The sequence below is a fragment of the Hevea brasiliensis genome, chromosome 8, assembly GCF_030052815.1.
Source record: "Hevea brasiliensis isolate MT/VB/25A 57/8 chromosome 8, ASM3005281v1, whole genome shotgun sequence".
Taxonomy (NCBI): domain Eukaryota; kingdom Viridiplantae; phylum Streptophyta; class Magnoliopsida; order Malpighiales; family Euphorbiaceae; genus Hevea; species Hevea brasiliensis.
Genome location: NC_079500.1, coordinates 6,838,724 through 6,861,356, shown reverse-complemented (window position 1 = coordinate 6,861,356; position 22,633 = coordinate 6,838,724). Strand labels below are relative to the sequence as shown.

Sequence of the window (22,633 nt, the reverse complement as noted above, 5' to 3'; positions counted from 1 at the left end):
ATTTCATTCTCCTTTCAACGGATGAATTATATATATTGTTGGGTGGGGGCCACAGGTATAATGGAGAAAAGTCGTCCATCTTTTTCACTTTGTCCGGAATTTCGATAGATATTCTGCTCGATTCAATCTCATGCACCAGTCCACCTTCACTATTCAAAGCCTATCATCGACAGCGAAGCGAGAGTTAGAGGAACTGAAATGGGTCATGGAAGCTCGAAATCTCCCCCAGAGGTCGAGGAAGAGTCTCACCTTTCTCGACCGAAGCAGAAGCTTCACATCCACGGTCACCAGCACCCACATCTCCGTCGTATTTTTCGTCGTTCTCATGGAAACGGCTATGGCTCCGGTACTTCTTGTCTTAAACTCGTCAATGCTGAGGATTTTGCTGGAATCGCTCTCCTCACTCTCATTAGTGTATGTTTTTTTTTTTTTTTTTTTTTTTTTTTTTTTAATTTTTAATAATATGAAGTCTGCGTACTGAGGAAAGATGTTTTCTCATTTTGATTTGAGTTATTCAAAAGGAATTGAATTGGAATTTTCTGGTATTAGGCGGAGATGAAGTTCAAAGACAAGTGGCTTGCTTGTGTTTCCATTGGAGAGCAGACTTTCCGTACAGAAATTTCTGATCAGTTAAGCATCTCTCTCTCTCTCTCTCTCTCTCTCTTTCTACATTACGAAGGAATTTGGAAGCTTTGACGCAAAATTAATCAGCATATAGCATTTTAATTTGTGTTTTTTAACTATATATTAATCAACTATATCGTTATTGAAAATTACTGTACTCGACTGGAGTTGGTGCTTCCCATCTCAACTGCATTAGTGGGTCTCACAAGCATGCAAGTGAGGGAGGTTTATCATTTCCCGTTTTATGTAATAATTTTTCAAATTATTATTGGTTGGCCTCTTAATTTAGACGTAAAGATTATTAGATAGGATTGGAGCATACTTCTCTGTTGCGCCTACATTGATGTGGGGTCTGTAGAGGAGTCCTACAAATGGGACGTAATGCTTTGTGAGAGGATTGAATGTATTACACAATCATATTGTACAATCAATTTAGGGGCTAAGGATAATTCTTTTATGATAATGATATTGTCATTGCATCAATAATTAAGAGGGTGAAATTGCCTGCAACTAGTGTGTAGCTAATCATATTTTCATGAAATTTGCTCATATATGAAGTTACCTATAAACATTCTTGTTTTTGGTGTTACTTTTCGGAAAAGAATGAAGTTGACCAGCATGTTTCATGTTTTAACATGCTTCAATGACCTGATATTTGGGTTAACTTGTCAGCTTAATGTTCAAAATTCTTCCCTGCAAGAGAATATCTTCTTTTAAGTCTTCATTGCTCGGCAGTTCCTTTTATTCTTTTTCTACTCTTTTTGTTAATTTTCTGTCAACTTGTCTTTTAAGTTCTACAATGTTGACTGATTGTGTTTTGATTGTCTGCAGTACAGAAAAGCCTGTTTGGAACTCAGTAAGTACTTATACCAATACCATTTCTTGTGGTCTATAAAGCTAATCACTTTTCTTATTTTCCACTTCTTTCCATATCCATTGGACTGGATAAGCCATACCATCATGTAATCTGGCTAACTAGCAATGTGGTTGGCATACAGCGTGCTGCATTCACGTTTACTGTGCTTCAGCTCCAGCAGTAAATTTAAATATATGTGTATTCAATTTGATGGTATAGTTTTGAGGCTTGAAATTATTTTGCCATTCTGTATCCAAATCTTTTGGGACATTAATACAAGGATAAGGGGTGCAACTTTAACCCAAAATTCAAGATTACAAAAAGCATCTGGCTATTGTTCAATTTATTCTACAAAACTTACATATTTTGATTTGCTAGTTCAGCAATTCCATGAAAAGATTGTCAGATGTTGCAGAAAAGATTATCAGATGTTGCAGAAAGTGGAATTTATCCTCTGAAGAGATTGTATTGCATTTTGAATAACATTCCTATTGATTCAAGAAAAGACACTGTTGTGACAAGAAATGTGTTCAGCAACCCAAGTTAATCTTGTTACAGATTTCCCATTCTGGAAAGTAAAAAGATACGCAATGCAAGTCTCTTTTAGCTTAGGGAAACAACAATTAGCATCAGTGTGTGCACATTTCCTGTCTGCTAGGCATTATACTAAATTAATACTGGTGTATAATTTCATAGTAGTTGAAGCGCAATAGGTCAATACTCAATAGTCATTTTACGGAAACAGCCTCTAAGCAAAGCAGGCGTAAGGCTTTGTACATTAATGGCATCTCGAAAGCCCACAAGCGTGGGATGCTTCGTGCATTAGATCACACCTATAATGTTCAGTTGTTTATGCTGCTGATAGACTGGCTCATTTGTCAAATTTATACTTCTGTTAAAATCACTCTATAATATTGATGGCCTAAAACTTAATTTCTTGTTGGTTTGTCAATTGTGGCATGAGAAAATCCATTTCCACATCCCCCCCCCCCCCCCCCCCCCCTTTCCATTCAATCTTTTAACTTCTCTTTAGTGTATGCCTAAATCAGTAATCTTTTTGGAGATAAAAGTGGTGTATTGTCATCAATTAATTGGTTATGTAGATCTTAGTGATTGTGTTGCATCTTCGAAATTTGATCTCATATTTCTGGCACAGGAAAAGAAACTTATTTTGGAAAGGAATGGGCCTCATGTTGCTAGGATCTCAGTATTTGAGGTAAGCCATTAGCTAATTTGATTATACATTGTTCCTTTAGATTGCTTCATAGAATTAGCTTGATTAAGGGATGATGTTATATTTATGATTGTGGGGCCAATGTTAACTTCAAATGAGTGAGTGTTCGTGGATGAAGAGGTCTAGTATTTTTGCCCTTTTATTAAATTTTAGTGCTTTCTGGAATAATCATGATCACTTTTGGTGACTAAAGATTTCTATTTTGGAATCATTTGTGTTGTACTTTGAATCAAACGGAACTTTTTGGTGCTGAAGTGTTTCATTTTATAAAATAAAACTAAAACACTGAAGTTTGAAATTTGATGCAAAATTGCAATAGCTACTTACTGCCAAACTTCTTCAACATACTAATGAACCTTTCGCAATATGGGGGATTCCACTCCATGGTTTTAAATATCAATTGTTTCAGACCGATTCAACTGATTCCATTACACTGTTTTCGATTCTGTTATTTAATACCTAATCTGCTAAGAGTTTTGAAAAATTCACAGGATTGGCAGTTGATTCAGTCTGATTTCATTACCCTGTTTCCAATTCCGAAACCAACTCCTATTCTGTTATTTGAAGCCCTGTTCCAGTCAAGGACTAGAAAAAAACATGTGCTGTAAACTCGTTCATAAAAGAACATATGCACCAGGATATGATATGCCAGTTTTTAATTTGATTTCATATGATTTTAATTTTTTAATTATTGGTTTTATGCTTATAAAGCCCATTAACCAAATCCTAATTTATCACCAAATTTTCATTGTTTAAATTAGGAAAATAATTGCTATTCTTTAAGGGAAAAAATTTAAAAGATGCCTATTTGCTGTATTTCTTTAATGAAAATTATGCAGTGGAAAAACCACTCAACAGTATCCAAAATTTTCCTACACTGACTTAATGGAATCTATTATTTATCAACACAGGCTCATTCTGTATTGTAGCATTAATTGCGTAAATGATCTTTTATTTTAAACTATTTGAGTTTGTTTCTATATTATTTTTGTCATAGAAGTGTGGTGATTGTATAATTTCTTGTATTATTGTTTACTTCATCAAATTTCCCATGTGCAGACTAATAGAATATCAAAGAACAATCTCATAGGCTATTGTGAGATTGATCTACTTGAATTTCTAACACGGGTAAGCTGCTTGACAATTAAATCACTTCTCATAATAAGTATGTGGATATGTAATTATTTAACATGTTGAGAAACCTTGTTATGTTACATTAATGTGATGGACGTTATTCAAAATTGTTGTCAAGATTATTATTATATCTAAATGCTGTTATAGCCAACCTCAGATGAATTCTTCATTTTTCTTTTGTTTCTAATGAAAATCCTCAAAAAGAATATATTAGCTTAAAAAAATTTAGCCTTATTTTTCTTATATCTAACAAAATGTTAGATGAACATCATATTTTTGGAAGTTTGTGTGTAATTTGTAGAAACTCCTTGAAACACATGATGCAAAATGGAGGAGAATAATTGTGCTTTTGATTCAAGCTTTTAGTTACTTGTCTAAGTGCTTCAAACGTTGTAAAGACTTTTAGATAGTAAAAAATAGGCCCAAGGTCACTCATATGGCTCCATTGTATGCAAGTTTTCTTTTTTGTAGTTGTCATTTGACATGGACAAATATGGTTCTACTAATGATTTGTTGACAATATATTCAATGTTGTAAATATTCATGCTTGTTCTTTCCTTATTTATATTTCTTTTATTTTTGGCATCATTGCTATCATTATACCTTGAGCTGTTTATTCATGCTTGGAGAAAATAAGGATTAGCATATTGATAACTGGATGTGTTCTGGATTTGGCATCTATATTAAAATGCATGTTTACATTTTTTTTTTTTTTACCATTTAATTTTTTTTCCTTTGCTTTTTCTTTTTTAATTTTCAGGATTTGGATTCTGACTTTGAAGTCTTTGAACTTTTTGATCCTTCTTCATCTGACATCATTGTTGGCAAAATTTCTATTTCCTGTTCTGTTGAGGTGTGCAATATGCAAAACTTGTAATTTATACGAGTGTTTGAAATTGGTATTAACATTATCTAAAAATATTGGTAGGATCCAATTGAAACAGAGAAAAGCTTTGCAAGGCGCATCTTGTCAATCGTGGTATGATTTACATCTACTATTATATTTCTAATTGGCAATGAAAAGTGGTGCTGCATACTAAGTTTCATTGTTGTCATAAATCACATCATGATTGTGTGACCTAAATTGTAGCTCTTCTTAACCTCTAATGTGGGTATTGATAAGATTTGCTAGAAATGTTTCCTGCTTTTAGGAAGTAACAATAATAGTGAGACATGAATCAAAAATTGGGAGAGAGTGCAAGAAAGGTATTGGGGTCTGGAACAAACCATATTAAACATATTTTTTTATCAGTTGCAAATTTACATGCTTTTGATGTGTTTGTGTATGATTGACATGTACTTGTTTGTTGGAACATCACTTGTGGAAACAAGTTCGACATCTTAGTGTACAAGAAAATTAAAGATATATAAGTAAAATTAAAGATATATAAGTGTTGGCAAACCAAACCAAAATGGCTTAGGCTGTTTTGCTGATGGCGAGCCCAATTTCAAGCCAATGCAATGTGTAGTCTACCAGTTTGATATTCACACTCCTATTTCCATAATTTTCAATATAGTATCAGAGCAAGTCAGGGCCGGTTTCAGTTTCAGTTCAATTTTACATTGTTTCTGTTGCATTTCAATTTCAAGTTTAAGTATCAACTGGATGACCCGCCCTGTTTCCACTTGAGAGGGAGTAGTGGAATATCACTTATGAGAACAAGTCCCACATCGAGAGTGTACAAGAAAATTAAAGGCATATAAGTGTTGACAAATCAAACCAAAATGGCTTAGGCCATTTTGGTGATGGGGACTGGGAGCCTAGTTCAACATGTAGCCTACCTGTTCGATATTCACTCTCCTAGGTCCATAATTTTCAACATTGTTAAATATTGGCACTGCTAGCTGGTTTATATTTTAATTTGTTAGGTCCATAATTCTCAACTTGGTATCAGAGCAAGTCTTAGTTTTGCTATTACATTTCAATTTCAAGTTTAAGTATCAATCAGATGACCCGCTCCGTTGTCACTTGAGAGAGTGTGTTGGAATGTCACTTGTGGGAACAAGTGCCACATTAGTAGTGTACAAGAAAATTAAAGGACCAAACCAAAATGGCTTAGGCCATTTTGGTGATGGGGATTTGGGAGCCCAGTTCAACGTGTAGCCTACCTATTTGATATTCACACTTCTAGGTCCGTAATTTTCAACATTGTTAAATATTGTGCACTGTTAAATGGTTTATATTTTAATTTGTTAGGTCAATTATGGTTCATAACCCAAAAGTTCTCCACATTTGTAAGGATGTTTTTACAGGTCAAGCTAATGGGATAGTTGATTTAATAATTATTTTGCACTATAAGTATGGTATGCGATTTCACAAAATTTGGAATTGACTGCAATAAAGCATACTGTTTTCCTTTTCCTTTCCCTTTTTAGTGGGGTTAAAAATTTAGTTCACCGAATTTCATTTTTATCTCTTCTTATATATTTTCATTGACCAAAAGGAAATACATTTCATTGCAATGTCTAAATATTTCATGAATCTATTATTAATTTTTTACTTCTCTATTTCTGATCCCTTGTACAATACATAGGATTACAATGAAGATGGACAGCTTTCATTCTCGGAGTTCTCTGAGTTAATTAAAGCTTTTGGCAATCAAGTGGCAGCTAACAAGGTTTGACCATATTTACTTTCACTTGAATTGTAATTCTTTGTACATATTTCACAATATTTTCTTTGAAAGTATAGGCATACTAACCATTTGAGTTACTTTGGAGATCTTTGGGATGTGAATTTCAAAATTGTAGATTTTGAGGCTTGAATATTCAGGCTTTGCAAATTGTTAATGAAATTTCTCTAGTTTCAGTTTTTCTATGCATGTGTTTCAACTTTCAATATAACAAATTTGGGTTTTAGGAATTGTGTCTAGAAAGTTATCTTGATTGAAAATTAGCATATATGCTTTATTTTGGAATATTGTTTTGTAGAATTACTGTCTTAGCATTATGTTTACCTTGTCTACTAGAAAGAGGAGCTTTTTAAAGCTGCTGACAAGAATGGGGATGGTGTTGTTAGCATGGATGAATTGGCTGACCTTCTTGCTATTCAACAAGAAAAGTAAGAAACTTTTAAATTCAGAGGCTGTAAGCTTGAATTATGAATGTCTTTAAATCAATTTATGCTGCCTACCTGAATTGATGTGTTAGGTTTACAAGATGACTATATATAAATCATGTTTCTTTCTCTTCTTGCCATGGGAGTGGTGGGTAAGAGGGTTGTAAAGTGTTTCTCTTCCCCTCCACCCAAAAAATCCCTTTTTCTTTTTATTGTTTAATCTTCAAGTTTTTCATCTATGTGTCATGCATCCCTCAATATGCTTTGTGATAATTGTACGATGTGAAATTTACTCTTAATCAGTTGCATTGTTTGATTTATTGGTCATCTGACAGTATGTAAAAGAAGTATTGAAATTTGAACTCTTTCCACATTTGCCACTGTTTGATTACCAACCTGAAAGCCATTTTTTTTGTTACATGGTGATTATCTCTTTCCAATATGCTGTTCTTAGAGCTCTATTAACAACCTTTGTTTGCAATGTGGCTTGGCCATGACACAAGTTTTCATTGTTTTTTTTTATTATTTTATTTTTTATTTTTTTAATGTTGATACTGATTAAATAAACTTGGCCTGCTCATTGAATATGTTTAGTGAAGGCTTTTGTTGTTCATATCAGTCTCACATTCTTTTTTCTGTTTTTGTTACGCTTTTTTTTTTTCTTCAAGCACTTGTCACTGGGCATCTAAGAAACATGCATTCATCTTGTCCTTAAAACTTTTGATTAGTGTGTGATTTACATTCCCAGCATATGTCTTAGTGTACTCTTTATGTTTGTTTCTTGCAATTGCAGAGAACCTCTTATTACTCATTGCCCTGTTTGTGGTGAGATTCTTGAAGTTTCTGATAGGCTAAGCACAGTTGTTCATTTGAGTATCTGTTTCGATGAAGGGACTGGAAACCAAATTATGACCGGAGGATTTCTGACTGATAAACAGGCTTCATATGGGTGAGAACTTTGTTAATATTGAGCCTTAGAATTATAGCTCCTCATATTGTAATCTTTGGTGTTATATTAGTGTAGCATAATTCAAATGCTCATTGGAACTGCTTTTTGATAGGTGGATGTTTAAACTGAGTGAATGGGCGCACTTTTCAGCATATGATGTTGGTTTGAACTTTGGGTCCAGTGCTTCACATATTCTGGTATATTATTTTTTCCTGCATTCTCTTTTGCATCTCTTGCTATAATTTTCTATCTTGCAGCAGCCACTTGTTGGGGTTTGTTCTTGTGAAGCTTAAATTTGCTGTTCGCTGATAGTGCTGATAAAAGATGAGTTAGTTGAGTATTTAGCTATCTTATTTTCAGTTATTTCATTTTGTGTGGTAATACTTGCCAGTTTCAAGCCACCAAGTGCTTTCTATCAAGTCCTTTTTAGTGCTTCAACCCTTCCTTCTCCAAGCGCGTCTAACATTATCAAATAAGCAAATCAATGAAATTAATGTAACCATCTCTCCTATTGCTCTATTGTAAGTATCATATTCTGTAAGTTTTTGGAATTTCTCTTAAAATGGTTGTGCTACCGGAGAATGACAAATGATTTGGAACTGATGGAGTTTGGGCTTTCCTTTTTATTTTCGTGGATGAGAGAAAGGGAAAAGAAGAGGGAGGGGGGGGGGGGGGGGGGGCGGCGGGCGGGGCGGGTTGGGAGGGAGGAGAGGAGAGGATGCTATTGCCTTGTGGCGTACAAATGCACTTGCTCTCTCTCTCATGATTTGTACATGAGTTAATGGCATGGAATAGCTGTAACTTTATGGCCATGGATCAGACAGTCACAATGGAATTCTTCAATAGATGTTTACAAAGCAAATCAAACTAAATGTGCTCATATTGTTGGTGATAGAATTAATGGGGTTTGACTTTCTTATCATCAGGGAACATAGACTCCTACCAAGTGATTGAGACTATTAGTTAAGTGATTGGGAATTTCTGGTAGTACTGATTGTAGGTTTTTAGAGTGTGATATATATATATTATATATATATATATATATATATAAAAGGAAAAAATTAAGGGGGACAAAAACAGGACTAGAGGGCAGGTTTGACACATATGCCTCTAAAATAATCAATGTTAGGACTTGAAATTTTAAATAGCGAAATTCTTGAATTAAATTCAAGTAAATAAGGGGCTAAATCACCTAAAAGTCATAAAATTTATACAATTTTCTGTTATGTTCAAAGCTATAAAATAGCTAAATTTGGTTTGATATCTGATTATGAATTGCAATTGTGGCCGAAAGTGGCCATCCTTGAATATCCCTTTGGTCACAACTACAAACTCTTAATTAAAATTAGGCTACAGTGGAATTGGCTCTATTTGTAATCCAGGCCATAATTGCAATTAGGCATTATTTTTGGTTAATAACAAAGCCTATGAAATCATCCTTGATATAACATTAATAAATTTTGTACCAAAAAAAAAGGCATTAATAAAGCATTATTACCCAATTATGCCCATTATATATGGGTCTTAAAAAAAATTTGTGGCGTTCAATGTTCTCTTACAAGAAGTGGTTGCTCAGTGCTCAGAGACTTCAAAGCTACAACCCTTTTTTGTACGCCCAAAATTCTTATTTGCATTTTGCACTTGCTCTATGGCTGCATCAATTTAATGCATTTGCATAGAATATCAGGCATTGTTGATTCTGTTAAGTTACATTTCTTTACATGTGGCACTAATATCGGATGCTCACAATTAGCTAATAGCTTGTTGCTTTAGGTATTTGATCGGAGGACAAAGAGACTAGTGGAGGAGTTAATTGATGGAAAGATTGTAATGTCAATGAGAGCAATTTACCAATCAAAGATAGGACTTCAGCTTATAGACAAAGGTATGAATTTTTTACTGTAAGATCACCCTTCAGTTCCTCAAAACATTCTCTCCTATCTTTCCTCGTCACCAGTACACAGCTCATACAATTCCAAGAATTGGTTTACTTTTACCTTGATCCACTCCTCCTTGTCATAATGCTAATATCATACATCATTCCTCACTATTCAAAAGTATGGTCCTAATCACTCGGAACGTCAATGTGAGAATTGTGGATATATACTTTTCTTAATTGCAGTCCTGCAATTTATGTTGGCAAATTTGGATGCAGGTGCCAAAGAACTCTTGATTAGCATTTCTGAGAAGCAGGGAAGGAAAATGAATGCTGCTGAGTCTGCAAAAGACATTCCCCAATTTGTTGAATTCTTTAAGGTATTATATTCTTGGTTGGCCAAAAAAGAATCTGTGATTATAATATTGACTTCATTTATATGTCATGGCTATTTAGTTTAAATAGAAATGAATTTTGAAGAGTATCTAGTGTGTTTGTGTCATGGGGTAGGCTGGGATCCTTTTTCAACCTTCCCCAGACAAGTTGCTATTCATGTTAAATTCATCCAAGGTAATAATACAAAATGATATACATGAGCTAGTTGTTCACTCTGTAATTTATTGCATGCTGATTCTTCTTTTTCTGGAGCTATTAAAAAAATATCTTGGCTAATTAATTGATACAGTTTATTATTATTATTTTTTTCTTTTGTCTTTCTTGGTTATAAAAACATTACTGTAAGAAGAGTGCTCTAGGCTTAGGATTGAAATGTGATGTTCGGGTTCTTATCAAGTTTCAAACGAGAAAGCTGATTTGGTCATGTCTAACGCAGAGAATCAAATGCCCCCTAACATGGAAGTGTGATAAGTTAGTAGAGGAAGGAGTGAAAAGGGAAAGGTTTTACAAGTTTGGGATATTAATGTGGACTTAGTGTCTAACGAGCTAAATGGCGGAAAAGAATCCATATAGCTGACTCTAACTAGTTTAGGATTAAGGCTTAATTGTTGTTGTTGTTGTTTCTATAATGTCCAATTATGATGCATTGTCTCTGTTTTTACGACTGAAGCCAAAGAAGGGAGATTTGATGATGAGTTTGTGTCCTGTGAGAGAGATAAGGAAATGGTTAACCATCTCTACTTCATTGTTCATTTTCTTGGGACATATTTGGTTCCTTATTTTCCACCTTTATTTTGTATTGTTTGGTTTATGCTTAGGATGGTTGTTAAGAATTTACAATGATAGGAAGTTGAGTGGAGTTGCACCAGGCGAGGTTGGGGTGGGGTTGGTGAGAGGATCTTGTAGCATGGGGTTTTGGTGTTGGTGTGAGGACCATGTGGCATGGGAGCTTTTCTTTGTGCCCATGCATAGTGGAATATGATGTTAGGAATATAGGAGGCTGTTTTACCACATAGAGTATTCTATTGTGACTCTTGAGCTTAAGTCTAGGACTTTCTTATAACAACTTCTCACTATATTATTGTTTTCTTGGGGTTCATGTTCCTAATGAGAGTTTCTTTATAACAAGCTTTTCTACATATTGTAATTTTGTTATGAATAAAGAAAATATTAATAAAAGCCATCGAGGGAGTTAACCCAATTGCCCTAAAAAAAAAAAAAGAAAGACAACCAGAGCGAGGTTCTAAGGCAAAGGATATAAAATAATACGAGTTCTAACAAAATATTGTTGCCTACTATAAAATTAGAGCTGTAGGCTAGACTATATGAGCAAGGGAGGTTCTCTCTCTTTTAGAAACCCTTATGAGCTTATGGCTGTTTTTATATCATCCCTCCTACACATTGACAACTCTTGATCCCCTTTTAGAAGCTTCTCTCATATTCATATGGTGTAGTGGGATGTATCAACCTTAGGCAATTTAGTTTAGAGAACAGTTACATACCAAGATAAAACTTAGAAAAGAAGACTGTCTAGAAGATGATTACTTATCAACCGGTTAATTTTGAACTTTAACCTCCAATAGTACCATGTGGATATGGATTATCTAGATGTTTTCTCCAACCCCAACCAAAATGATAATCCTTGGAAGTACTAATGCTTTACTTATGGTAACACTTTGTTGTGATTATAAATCTCATAACGGGAAAGTATAAACATAAAAGGGTAAATATAAGAGGTTAGATTGCAACATTGACTTGACTAGTCATTTTGATGTGTAAAGTAATTCAATCACTTATATAAGTCTAGATTAAAATGAATTAAATTATAATTTGATCAGTACTTTCTCCAAATTAATATGGTATCTGAGTTTGAACTGGGTTATGGGTTTCAGCTGCTCATATGACTGCATAATTGAGCCCGTATTAGATTAATAATGCGAACTAATTGTCAAGTGACAATCATATGGTTCCACGGGAAGGGGGTTGTTGTGATTAAAAATCCCACATTGGAAAAGTATAAACATATAAGGATAAATATAAGTGGTTAGATTGCAACATTGATTTGAATAGCCATTTTGATGTGTAAAGTAATTTAATCACTTATATAAGCCAGATTAAAATGAATTAAATTGTAATTTGATCAATGTTCTCTTCAAATTTAACACACTTAATACCATTTCCATCTTGTGAAATTCATCTCTGTTTGCATGCAATTATGTTTCATTATTCTTGGCTACTTTGATGTTATATTTGGATACAGTATTCTATTTTCTATTGTCATGTCAATTAATGTACAACCTTCATTAAAGTGATCATATTTGGTTATGGTGTTGTAGGATCAAATCAATTTGGCTGAAGTCAAGTATCCTTTGGAAAATTTTAAGGTAAACAAGTACATATTGAAATCTTTATGCACACAATTCAATTCTCTTCCTTTTGCATTGTGTTTGAGCTTGATTTGTAGAGAGTTTTGATTGCTTAGTCATCTTTCTGTTTTTGGATAATGGATGAAATCCATGTGGCCTACCTTGTCATCTAGTATAACGCTATGTTTTAACCGCATTATAGATCTTGATTGCTTATGGACTTCACTTAGCTTTGAGACATTAATGAATCCTTGAACAAATTTCAATATGTTGATTTGTAGTAGCATAAATTATTGATGTAGACATTTGGCACCTTAAATGGAAATTACGTTGAATTGATTGCTTAGATTATTTACTATGTTTATGAACAAGTTTGAGTTTGATTAAAACACTGAACCAATTGTGCAAAAAAAAAAAAAAAGGAAAAAAAGAAGCACTGAACTAAGCTTGAACTTTATTTTTTGGGGTTGGTTTAAGTTTTTAAGTCAGCTAAGCTCATTTAAAGGTAAATGTATGGGTCTCAAAGTTGAATAACCTAGTGCGTGACCTCTTTTGACGTGCTTTAGCCCTTTGGAAGCCAAGGAATCACACTCATGTAATTTGGAGTATTTCTTTTGGATCACTTTTAACATGAGCATTCATAGTTTTAATGACAAAGAGTGGTTAACATTGCTGAGCTGAACTCTAAATAGATTGTTCATTTGTAATGCTTCTACGTGCAGACATTCAATGAGTTTTTTATAAGGGAGTTAAAGCCTGGTGCAAGACCAATAGCTTTCATGGAACGTGATGATGTTGCTGTTTGTGCAGCTGATAGCCGTCTGATGGCATTTAAAAATATAGAAGATAGTTTAAGATTTTGGATCAAGGTATTTCTAATACTTTCATCTTAAAATTATATGGTTCTCTTTTATTCTTGTTCATCCATCCCTTAGATAATGGATTATGGCTTGTTTTCAAAAACACTTTTTCAGTTGAAAATTGGTATGTTATAAACACACAATGCTCTAGGGAAGAGCGAGTTATGTTGAAATTCTTAGATTTTAAAGCTTGCTGTACATTTTGATAGATATGGTTTATTAATGTGATTCTTTATATGACAAATTATGTGGTATTTTTGCTGACAATAAACTATTTGGACACTTTCTTCATCAAATATTGTTCTTCCTTTTTTTCTTTATTTTGTTATTCTTAAGAAGGATTTTTCTCTTTCATATTGGCTAAAACTATTTCATACCAAATTTATGGCTTGTTAGGCTTTCATAGGCAACATTGGTTGTTGGTTTATGCGTTAACTAAAATTATCTCTGTTTCTACTTATTCCAATTTTATCATTATTGTTGTTTGTTGTTGTTTTATCGGTGGTAATGGTAGCAAGGCTACTGTAAATTTAGGCTACAAACAATAAAGTTTTGTACTAATTGTGAAAGTCTCAACTATAATTATCTTGATATCAAGCTGTAATATGTAAGAGCTAATTTTGGCAATTTGTTGGAAGAAGAACTTGAGCTGATTGAAAGGTCTTAGTGTTAGAATCCCTCAATTAGTGTAAATCCCTTAATCAGTGTAAATTAGCTGTAAATTAGAATATAATTAGGAATAATTGTATTTATCGACTATTATTAGTTTCTTAGTTAGTCCTAGCCTTTGTATATAAATTAGAATGCTTGTAAATTATTTTAGTACGAAGAAATATAAAAGAAAATTTTTCAAATTCTCTGTTTTCTACATGTTATCAGAGCAGTACCAAAATTTATTGACGTGAACAGTTTAGTTCTAGGTAATTTTTTTTTTGTCAAGCTTCTACGTCATTCTGGGAAGGGAGGTGATGTCACCACCCACTTGAGGAGGAAGGACACCAGCCGATCGGCCTACGCCCGAAGTCCCACCACCGTCCGGTGAAACGCGTGAGTGCACTCGCCTCCAGAAGTCTCGCGTTATTCTTGACGCACCGTTGTGTGCACCCTTTTTTTAGGTGATTTCTCAGACAGCACCTCTTGCCGACGACCTTCTCTATTCGGCGCGCCTCTGACCAACGTGTTTCCTCACCTGGTTTGCACATTTATATTTTTGGGTACCTTCCGTTGCCCAGTTTCTTGCTTTCTGTCTCAGTACCTATTTCTTTAATTGAAAAATGACTGATGAAAAGAAGAAAGTCTTTGAAACAAAGGTTGGATTTGTTGGTGATAATCTCTCTTTACAAATTAGTCCTGTAAAGTTGGATGGAATTAATTATTTGGCATGGTGTAGATCTTGTCTATTGTTCATTCAGGTTAGAGAATTGTAGGGGTATATTGCTGGAGATAGAAAAAAGCCAAAAAGTACTAGCTCTACCTACAGTCAGTGGGAGTCGGAGAACTCTCTTGTTATGTCATGGCTCATCAATTCTATGTAATCTCATATAGCTTGAGGGTATTTACTGTTGGACAGTGCCGCTACCATTTGGAGTGCTGTTTCTTAGACTTATTCTCAAGTTGGGAATGATGCACAAGTTTATGAGCTTAAGAACAATGTTTATGGAATGAAACAAGGTGAGTTGACTGTCGCTCGGTATTATGCGGAATTGAGTGGTCTATGGCAAGAGTTGGATTTCTATCAAGACTTTCAGGCTTCATGTCCGGCTGATGTAGTTAAGTTCCAGAAATTGGTTGAGAAGGAGCGCATATATGATTTTCTTGCTAGGCTAAATGTAGAGTATGATCAGATTCGGGTCCAAGTGCTTGGTAGGGATCCTTTGCCCACCTTAAGGCAGGCATATTCTTATGTTCAGCAGGAGGAGAGCAGAAAAAGTGTCATGATCAATTCTACAGCTGTTGATAAGGCTAGGCTGGCTGCTAACTCCTTACGAGAACAGTCATATGGTCCATCAGATAAGGATCACTTGCATTGTGACTACTGTGGGAAATCTCGGCACACCAAAAAACAATATTGGAAGCTGCACGGCCGCCCAACTAAAGGGCGTGGAGGAAAAAGGATGGGCTCTCCTAGATCACAAGCAAATGTATCTGAGGCTGTGAGTGTTTCTGAAGATACTGCTATCACGGGGATGTTTTCCAATGAAGAGATATAGACTCTAAAACGATTCCTATTACAGCTTGAATCACATTCCACTACAGTTGTCTCTTCTAACTTCGTCAACTCAGGTAATGCTTTTCTTGCCAATCATAATAATTCATTTTGGGTTATAGATTCTGGAGTAAACAAACATATGACAGACTTTTCGAATAAATTTGTATTCTATTCTCCATGTTCAGGCAAAGAAAAAGTCCGCATTGCGGATGGATCCTTATTTAATGTTTCTGGAACATGTTCTGTTAAATGTACTCCTACTATAAGTCTTAGTTCTGTCTTACATGTGCCTAGCTTTCCTATTAACCTTTTGTCTGTCAATTTTATCACAAAAGCTCTCAACTACAAAATTGAATTTTTTTCCCACTCACCGTGTGTTTCGGGAGTTGATAACAGGGAGAACGATTGGTAATGGTAGGCTGCAAGATGGACTATATCTATTGAATGATTGTGTTGATTAAGCCATGTTGGGATAGTCTATGGGTGCTGAGGAAGAAATTACTCAGTGGCATAGGAGACTTAGACATCATTCATTTACTGTTTTAGAGAAATTTTATCCTCTTTTATTTAAGCAATGCAAAACTGAATTGTTAGTAAGTGATGCTTGTGAGTTTGCCAAACTTACTAGACAATCTTATCCTGCAATAAATAATAAGGTTTTAGTTCCTTTTATGACTATCCATTCTGATGTGTGAGGGCCTACTCAAACTGTGTCTTTATTAGGTTATATATGGTTTGTGACCTTTATTGATTGTTGCAGTAGGTTAACTTAGGTATATTTGATGAAAGGGAAAAATGGTGTATTTTCATATTTTTAGCAGTTTCACAAAATGATTAGTACCTAGTTTGATGCTCGTGTTAAAATACTGAGAACTGATAATGGCACAGAATATATGAATGGAGTTTTTCAGGAATATTTGAAGTCACACGGAATTTTGCAACATACTAGTTGTGTTAACACTAGTGCTCAAAATGGAGTGTCTGAGAGAAAAAATAGACATTTACTTTAGGTTGCTAGGTCTCTTATGTTTACAATGAATATTCTCAAACCTTACTGGGGGGATGCAATTCTTTCTGCTGCATATCTTATTAACAGGATGACACTCCGGACTTTGGAATTTAAGAGTCCTTTAGAGGTTTTGTAAGGTAAAAATTCATATACTATTCCTCCAAAGGTCTTTGGTTGTGTTTGCTTTGTTCATCAGCCTAATAGGGGGAAGTTAGAACCTTGAACCCTCAAGTGTGTCTTTGTTGGTTATTCCAGTACGCAGAAGGGGTATAGGTGTTACCACCCTCCTACACGGAAATATTTTGTGAGCATGGATGTTACCTTTAGGGAATCTAAATCTTATTTCCATCCACCTCTTCAGGGGAAGCATAGGAAGGTAGAAGAGATGTCTTTGCCTTCTTCTTTGTGCTCTACCAACTTTCAACTTCAAAGGAAAAATCTGGGCCTAAAACTTATACCTAATAATGATACTCAGGGGGGGTCACCTAAATCTCGAGGGAGACTGAATAGACCAGATTTGAGAATCTATACTAGACTGCTGATCAACCGGAATCTCTGGATTCAATTCCTGAACATCCTGAGGTATGTGATGAGTCTCCTTTAGTTCCTGAAGAGTCTAATTTTAATTCTCAGTCTACTCTTCCTTCTTCTAATAATGATCTTGATATTCCTATTGCTCTCAGAAAATGTGTTAGAACCTGTACTAAACATTCCATTCTGACTTCATTTCCTATGATTCTTTGTCTCCATCCTATAGAGCCTTTCTATTGTCTGTTTCCTCTGTTTCTATCACACAGGATTGGAAGAAAGCATGTCTTGATCCAAAATGGAAGGCAGCCATGGTGGAGGAGATGAAAGCTCTAGCAAAGAATGAGACATGAGAACTTGTTACTCTTCCAATGGGGAAAAAACCAGTTGGATGCAAGTGGGTGTTTACTGTTAAACATAGAGCAGATGGTTCAATTGAAAGGTATAAGGCTAGGCTGGTAGCAACAGGCTTCACACAGATGTATGGGGTAGATTACCAGGAAACGTTTGCTCCTGTTGCTAAAATGAATACCATCAGAATTTTACTATCATATGCAGTAAATCTGGAGTGGGATTTGCAGCAGTTTGATGTAAAAAATGTCTTTCTACATGGTGATTTTGAAGAAGAAGTATATATGAAAATTCCTCCAGGGTTTGAGAATGGGAAGACCAAAGGAAAAGTTTGCAGATTGAAGAAAGCACTGTATTGTTTAAAACAGTCATCTAGGACATGGTTTGACAAGTTTAGTAAGACTATGGCTTCTTTTGAATACTACCAAAGCAATGCTGATAACACTTTGTTTATAAAACACTATAAGTGTAAGATCACTCTAATTATTGTCTATGTGGATGATATTGTAGTAACTGGTGATGATAGGGAAGAAATGATTTATTTAAAGGAACAACTAGCACAGGAGTTTGAAATCAAAGATTTGGGAAGGTTAAAGTACTTTCTTAGAATAGAGGTTGCCAGATCAGATAAAGGAATCTTTATTTCTCAAAGGAAGTACATACTAGATCTGTTGGAGTGAGCAAGAATGCTAGGTTGTAAACCAGCGGAGTCTCCCATTGAGGCAAATCACAAATTGCAAGCTGGAGTTGGGGAATCCGTGGATATTGGGAGATATCAGAGGTTGGGTGGCAGACTGATTTACCTTTCGCATACCGAACCAGATATAACATATGCTGTGGGTCTAGTGAGTCAGTATATGCATAATCCTCGTGAACCTTATTTGGAGGCTATTTTCCGCATCTTGCGATACTTAAAATCTGCACCTAGGAAATGACTTCTTTTTTCAAAGCATGGCCATCTTTAGATTAAGGCCTTTACAGATGCAGAATGGGGTGGATCTCTTGATGATAGGAGATTGACATCTGGTTACTGTACTTTTGTTGGTGGTAATTTAGTCACTTGGAGAAGCGAGAAGCAAAATGTGACAGCTAGATACAGTGTAGAGGTTGAGTTTAAAGCAATGGCTCAAGGTATTTGTGAATTATTGTGGTTACGAAAGTTGATGGAGGAATTAAAATTGTTGGAAACTAGTGGTTTGTCCCTGTTCTGTGATAACAAAGCTACCATCAGTATAGTTCACAATCCAATTCAGCATGATCGGACCAAGCATATAGAGATTGACAGACACTTCATAAAAGAAAAAGTTATTAATGGTTCCTTAAGTATCTCTTACGTAGGGTTGAAAGACTAGTTAGCTGATGTGTTCACTAAGGGATTAAGTTGTAAGGGGTTTTATACCCTAGTTTGCAAGTTGGGCATGTGCAACATATATGAACCAACTTGAGGGGGAGTGTTAGAATCCCTCAATTAGTGTAAATCCCTTAATCAGTGTAAATTAGCTGTAAATTAAAATATAATTAGAAATTATTGTATTTATTGGCTATTATTAGTTTCCTAGTTAGTCCTAGTCTTTGTATATAAATTAGAATGCTTGTAAATCATTTTAGTATGAAGAAATATAAATGAAAATTTTCCAAATTCTCTGTTTTCTACACTTAGACTCAGTGCTAACGGGGAAAAATCTTGATATAGCTTCACTCTCTCCTTCTCTCGTAACAAAGGCATAAGATACTCTAGTGTTATTGGCATGAAGTAGAGCTGCTTCAAGTTTGTGAAATCACTGTAAGAATCAGGATATAAATGGTTATCTAAATTGTAGACGTACTTTTTTTCACCCCTGTAAATATTCTGATGCATTCCCATTTATGGATTCTCTTGTTATAATAGTTAATTTCTGCTATCATTTTTTATAATTGCTAGGGCAAGAAATTTTCTATTCAAGGCCTTTTGGGGAAGGAAATAAGTTCTTCCACTTTTGTTGATGGATCGTTGGTCATATTTCGATTGGCACCACAGGTATTTGGTACAAGCTACCTTTATTAATTCATAACTTGAATATTTGGTTGGAAATTTAAGTTTTGGAAGAAAATAAGAGACCCAAGAGCTTGTTGGGTCCAAATAATTTCTCCCCCTAAGTTCTAAGGGAGCTTATGTTTGAACCCACATATGCTGGGATGATGAAGAAAGTGTCTCAGGATATAGCTGCAGTTCAATCTCTCATTAATAGTTTGGATGTTGAGAAAGTAATGGTGGAGAAATGTGGTGACTGGATAGTAGGACTTTCTTCACTAATTAATTTGTATGTGTACTTGCTCTTCATTTAGGTGCTTAGCGTAAAACTTTTGGATTTTTCTCCACTTCAGTGCTCTTCAGCTGGCTTCTTATTTTTGTACTGGAACTTCCTGAAACTACGTTTATATGTTTTTCATTTCTGGCCATAATTTCTTTTCATTGTTCCAGGATTATCACCGTTTTCATGTACCAGTTTCTGGAACCATTGAGCAATTTGTCAATTTCCCCGGAAATTTATACACAGTACGTGGATTAATGCAACTTAATGAGCATGTTTAGTTGTTTGTGATAATTTTCTATTTTATTATCAGATCGCCTCCCTTATGCCTACCTGTTTTGTTTCTCAGGTTAATCCTATTGCTGTCAATAGCGAGTATTGTAATGTTTTCACAGAGAATAAGCGAGTTGTATCAATCATTTCTACTGCAGAATTTGGAAAGGTTTATTGTCACAAACTCACAATCATCTGACTTACAATTTTTAGTTTAAACCTCCTCACCTGTAGTGTGTAAAAACCATTCATTTGCAAAGGCAGCGATCTAATTTTCGCATGCTTGATGTTGTAGGAATATGGATGCAGTGGCACCCTGGTTTTAGGCTAGCATCTGTTACCCTTTTTCTGTTGGTTGAGTCTTCATATTTAAAAACTCGGCTAAACCTTAAAAATCTTAATTTCAATGTAGTAGTTGTCTATATGACTTTTTCCTCTGTTCTACTTGGTTGGGTGCCCCACGTGAGTTTGAATGCACACACACACATATATATATTGGCACATCTTATTCTCAGATAATGCTTAGGATTTTGAAATGCTGGATCATGGGTTTGGTTTCTACTGTGCTCCTATTGACCAAAGGCCATTTTTTTGCTGAAGTCTCCCTGCGAGCACAATGAAGTTTTTACTAAATGCAATCATTTGGATGGATGAATCACCATTTCTAAATCCATTGGTGGCCCATATGGCAATGCATGGACGCCATCATATAAATTTTCTGCTATGGAAAATGTAGTCAATGTGTTTCCTTGTTTTCTTCTTTTCATCTGGATTTTAGGGAAGGGAAGGGGGATCATAAGTTGAAGGATGTGAACAATTTGTGATTTCAGGGTTCAAGGATTGTTCAAAGTTCTCCTTGTATGTAGTGATACGCAAGTAATCTTATTCTGCTTAGGTTTGAATCCAATCTAGAGATAACTGCATTCATACTGTGCCAGATTAATGCAACAGAAGCCAACCAGCTCACTTGTTTTAACTTTTAGCCCTTGACAATGAAGTGTTTAGCTTCAAAACTTATCTTAGAAGATGCTGCACTATTTCAGTTAGCTAAAATAGACAAATTATTTCTTTTTATTTTTGCTTAAGGTGGCATTTGTTGCAATTGGAGCAACGATGGTTGGCAGCATCACATTTTTTAAAAAGGAGGGTGATTCCGTCAAGAAAGGAGATGAGGTTGGCAATTCATAATTTAATTTCGCTTACTGTATGCCTTTTTTTCTCCGTGCATAAAAGCCAGGCTTTTTAATTGGCATTGCATGTGTCATGTTACAGTTTGGATATTTTTCATTCGGTGGAAGCACAGTGATTTGCGTCTTTGAAAAGGTTGGTACTACTTATGTCCTTTCCAGATGTATATTCCCCATTTTTTGACATCAAGATACATAATAGTTGATACCATACTCTCTAAATTTGTATCTATGCGTGCAAATGTTTCTGAAATTTTAAAAAGAACAATTTTTTGCTGAGTTGTCCTTTTGAAGTTCTAATACTTCAAACGCATGACTCTATTTGTTTCGCAAAAAATAACTCAAATTTAAAAAATATTTTTCATGAAAAATTTTTTTAGGAAAATATTTTTCATGAAAATATTTTTTATATTTTAATAAAATTATCAAAATCCAAAAAATAATTTTCTCTTTCCTTAAAAATAGTTTAATTTTCTCTTTGATTAGGACCATTAATCCATTTCTCGAGTATGATGCTAGAAACAAAACAAATTGTTAGTATTTATACATATTTCTTATCTAATTAAGGGGACATTGTGCAGGGTGCAATTCAGATTGATGAAGACCTCCTAGTCAACAGTGCCAGGTCACTGGAAACCTTAGTTTCTGTTGGAATGAAGTTGGGTGTTGCCGCAGGGAAACAATCAGAAATTGATTTGCCAAACTTGAAAAATTGTGTGTTAGAAGCTTGAGAGAGATCAGGTATTTCACATAATACTTTGATTCCACATAGCATGTGGAATTCTCTGTAAATGTCAGTTTCATTTCTTTAACATATTAGTTCCATGGCTTTACTGTTTAACAGAATCAATTCCATTAGGAACTATTACCAACATTGTTGTGATTGTATTAGCTACGATATCTTATTCAACTATGCATTAATGTTTGATTGAAATAAGTACTTGAAACTTATAAATCTATTTGATGCGGTCCATGGAAATTATTAGCAGGTATAAACCTGCAAAATAGAGAATAAATGAGTCAGAGGTCTACCATGATATTTCCGATGAGGACCATCCAATGCTCAAGTTAGAACTGATATGAGAATAGTGTGTAAAGCTTATTAGAGAGGATGACATATCTGAATATGGAGATTTAAAGTCAATATACAGGACTTGGATAAAATTCTATTGAGATTTAGTTAAGAGAAATTCGATTAAAGTGATTCGATTGAGGAAAATCTAATTAAAGTGGGATTTAATATCCTGAATAAGGTATCATGCTTATTTTTAGCAAATAATCTTAATTAAGATGTTTATCATTCGATCGGTCGAAATATACATTCGAATATTTTGAGGTGGTATTGTATCACTATTCTATATATATGTTGACAAGTTTGTCTCTTCAAGTAAACATTTAAAGTAGATTGTAGTTAAATATTTAATTAATTTTA

General features: G+C 34.7%; 1 protein-coding gene across 1 annotated transcript; it reads left to right on the top strand.

Annotated features, from left to right (window-relative positions):
• Nucleotides 1-67: 67 nt before the first annotated feature.
• On the top strand, nucleotides 68-22,114 carry LOC110642609 (phosphatidylserine decarboxylase proenzyme 2). The gene is made up of 21 exons (XM_021794713.2): nucleotides 68-414; nucleotides 550-629; nucleotides 1,456-1,480; nucleotides 2,637-2,696; nucleotides 3,774-3,842; nucleotides 4,609-4,701; nucleotides 4,777-4,827; nucleotides 6,383-6,466; nucleotides 6,818-6,909; nucleotides 7,700-7,855; nucleotides 7,968-8,052; nucleotides 9,629-9,740; nucleotides 10,011-10,111; nucleotides 12,464-12,511; nucleotides 13,216-13,362; nucleotides 19,372-19,467; nucleotides 19,912-19,986; nucleotides 20,091-20,183; nucleotides 21,101-21,187; nucleotides 21,287-21,337; nucleotides 21,783-22,114. Exons 1-21 carry the CDS (start codon nucleotides 199-201, stop codon nucleotides 21,930-21,932), a joined length of 1,971 nt encoding a protein of 656 aa, XP_021650405.2. The 5' UTR covers nucleotides 68-198; the 3' UTR covers nucleotides 21,933-22,114.
• The last annotated feature ends 519 nt before the right edge of the window (nucleotides 22,115-22,633 follow it).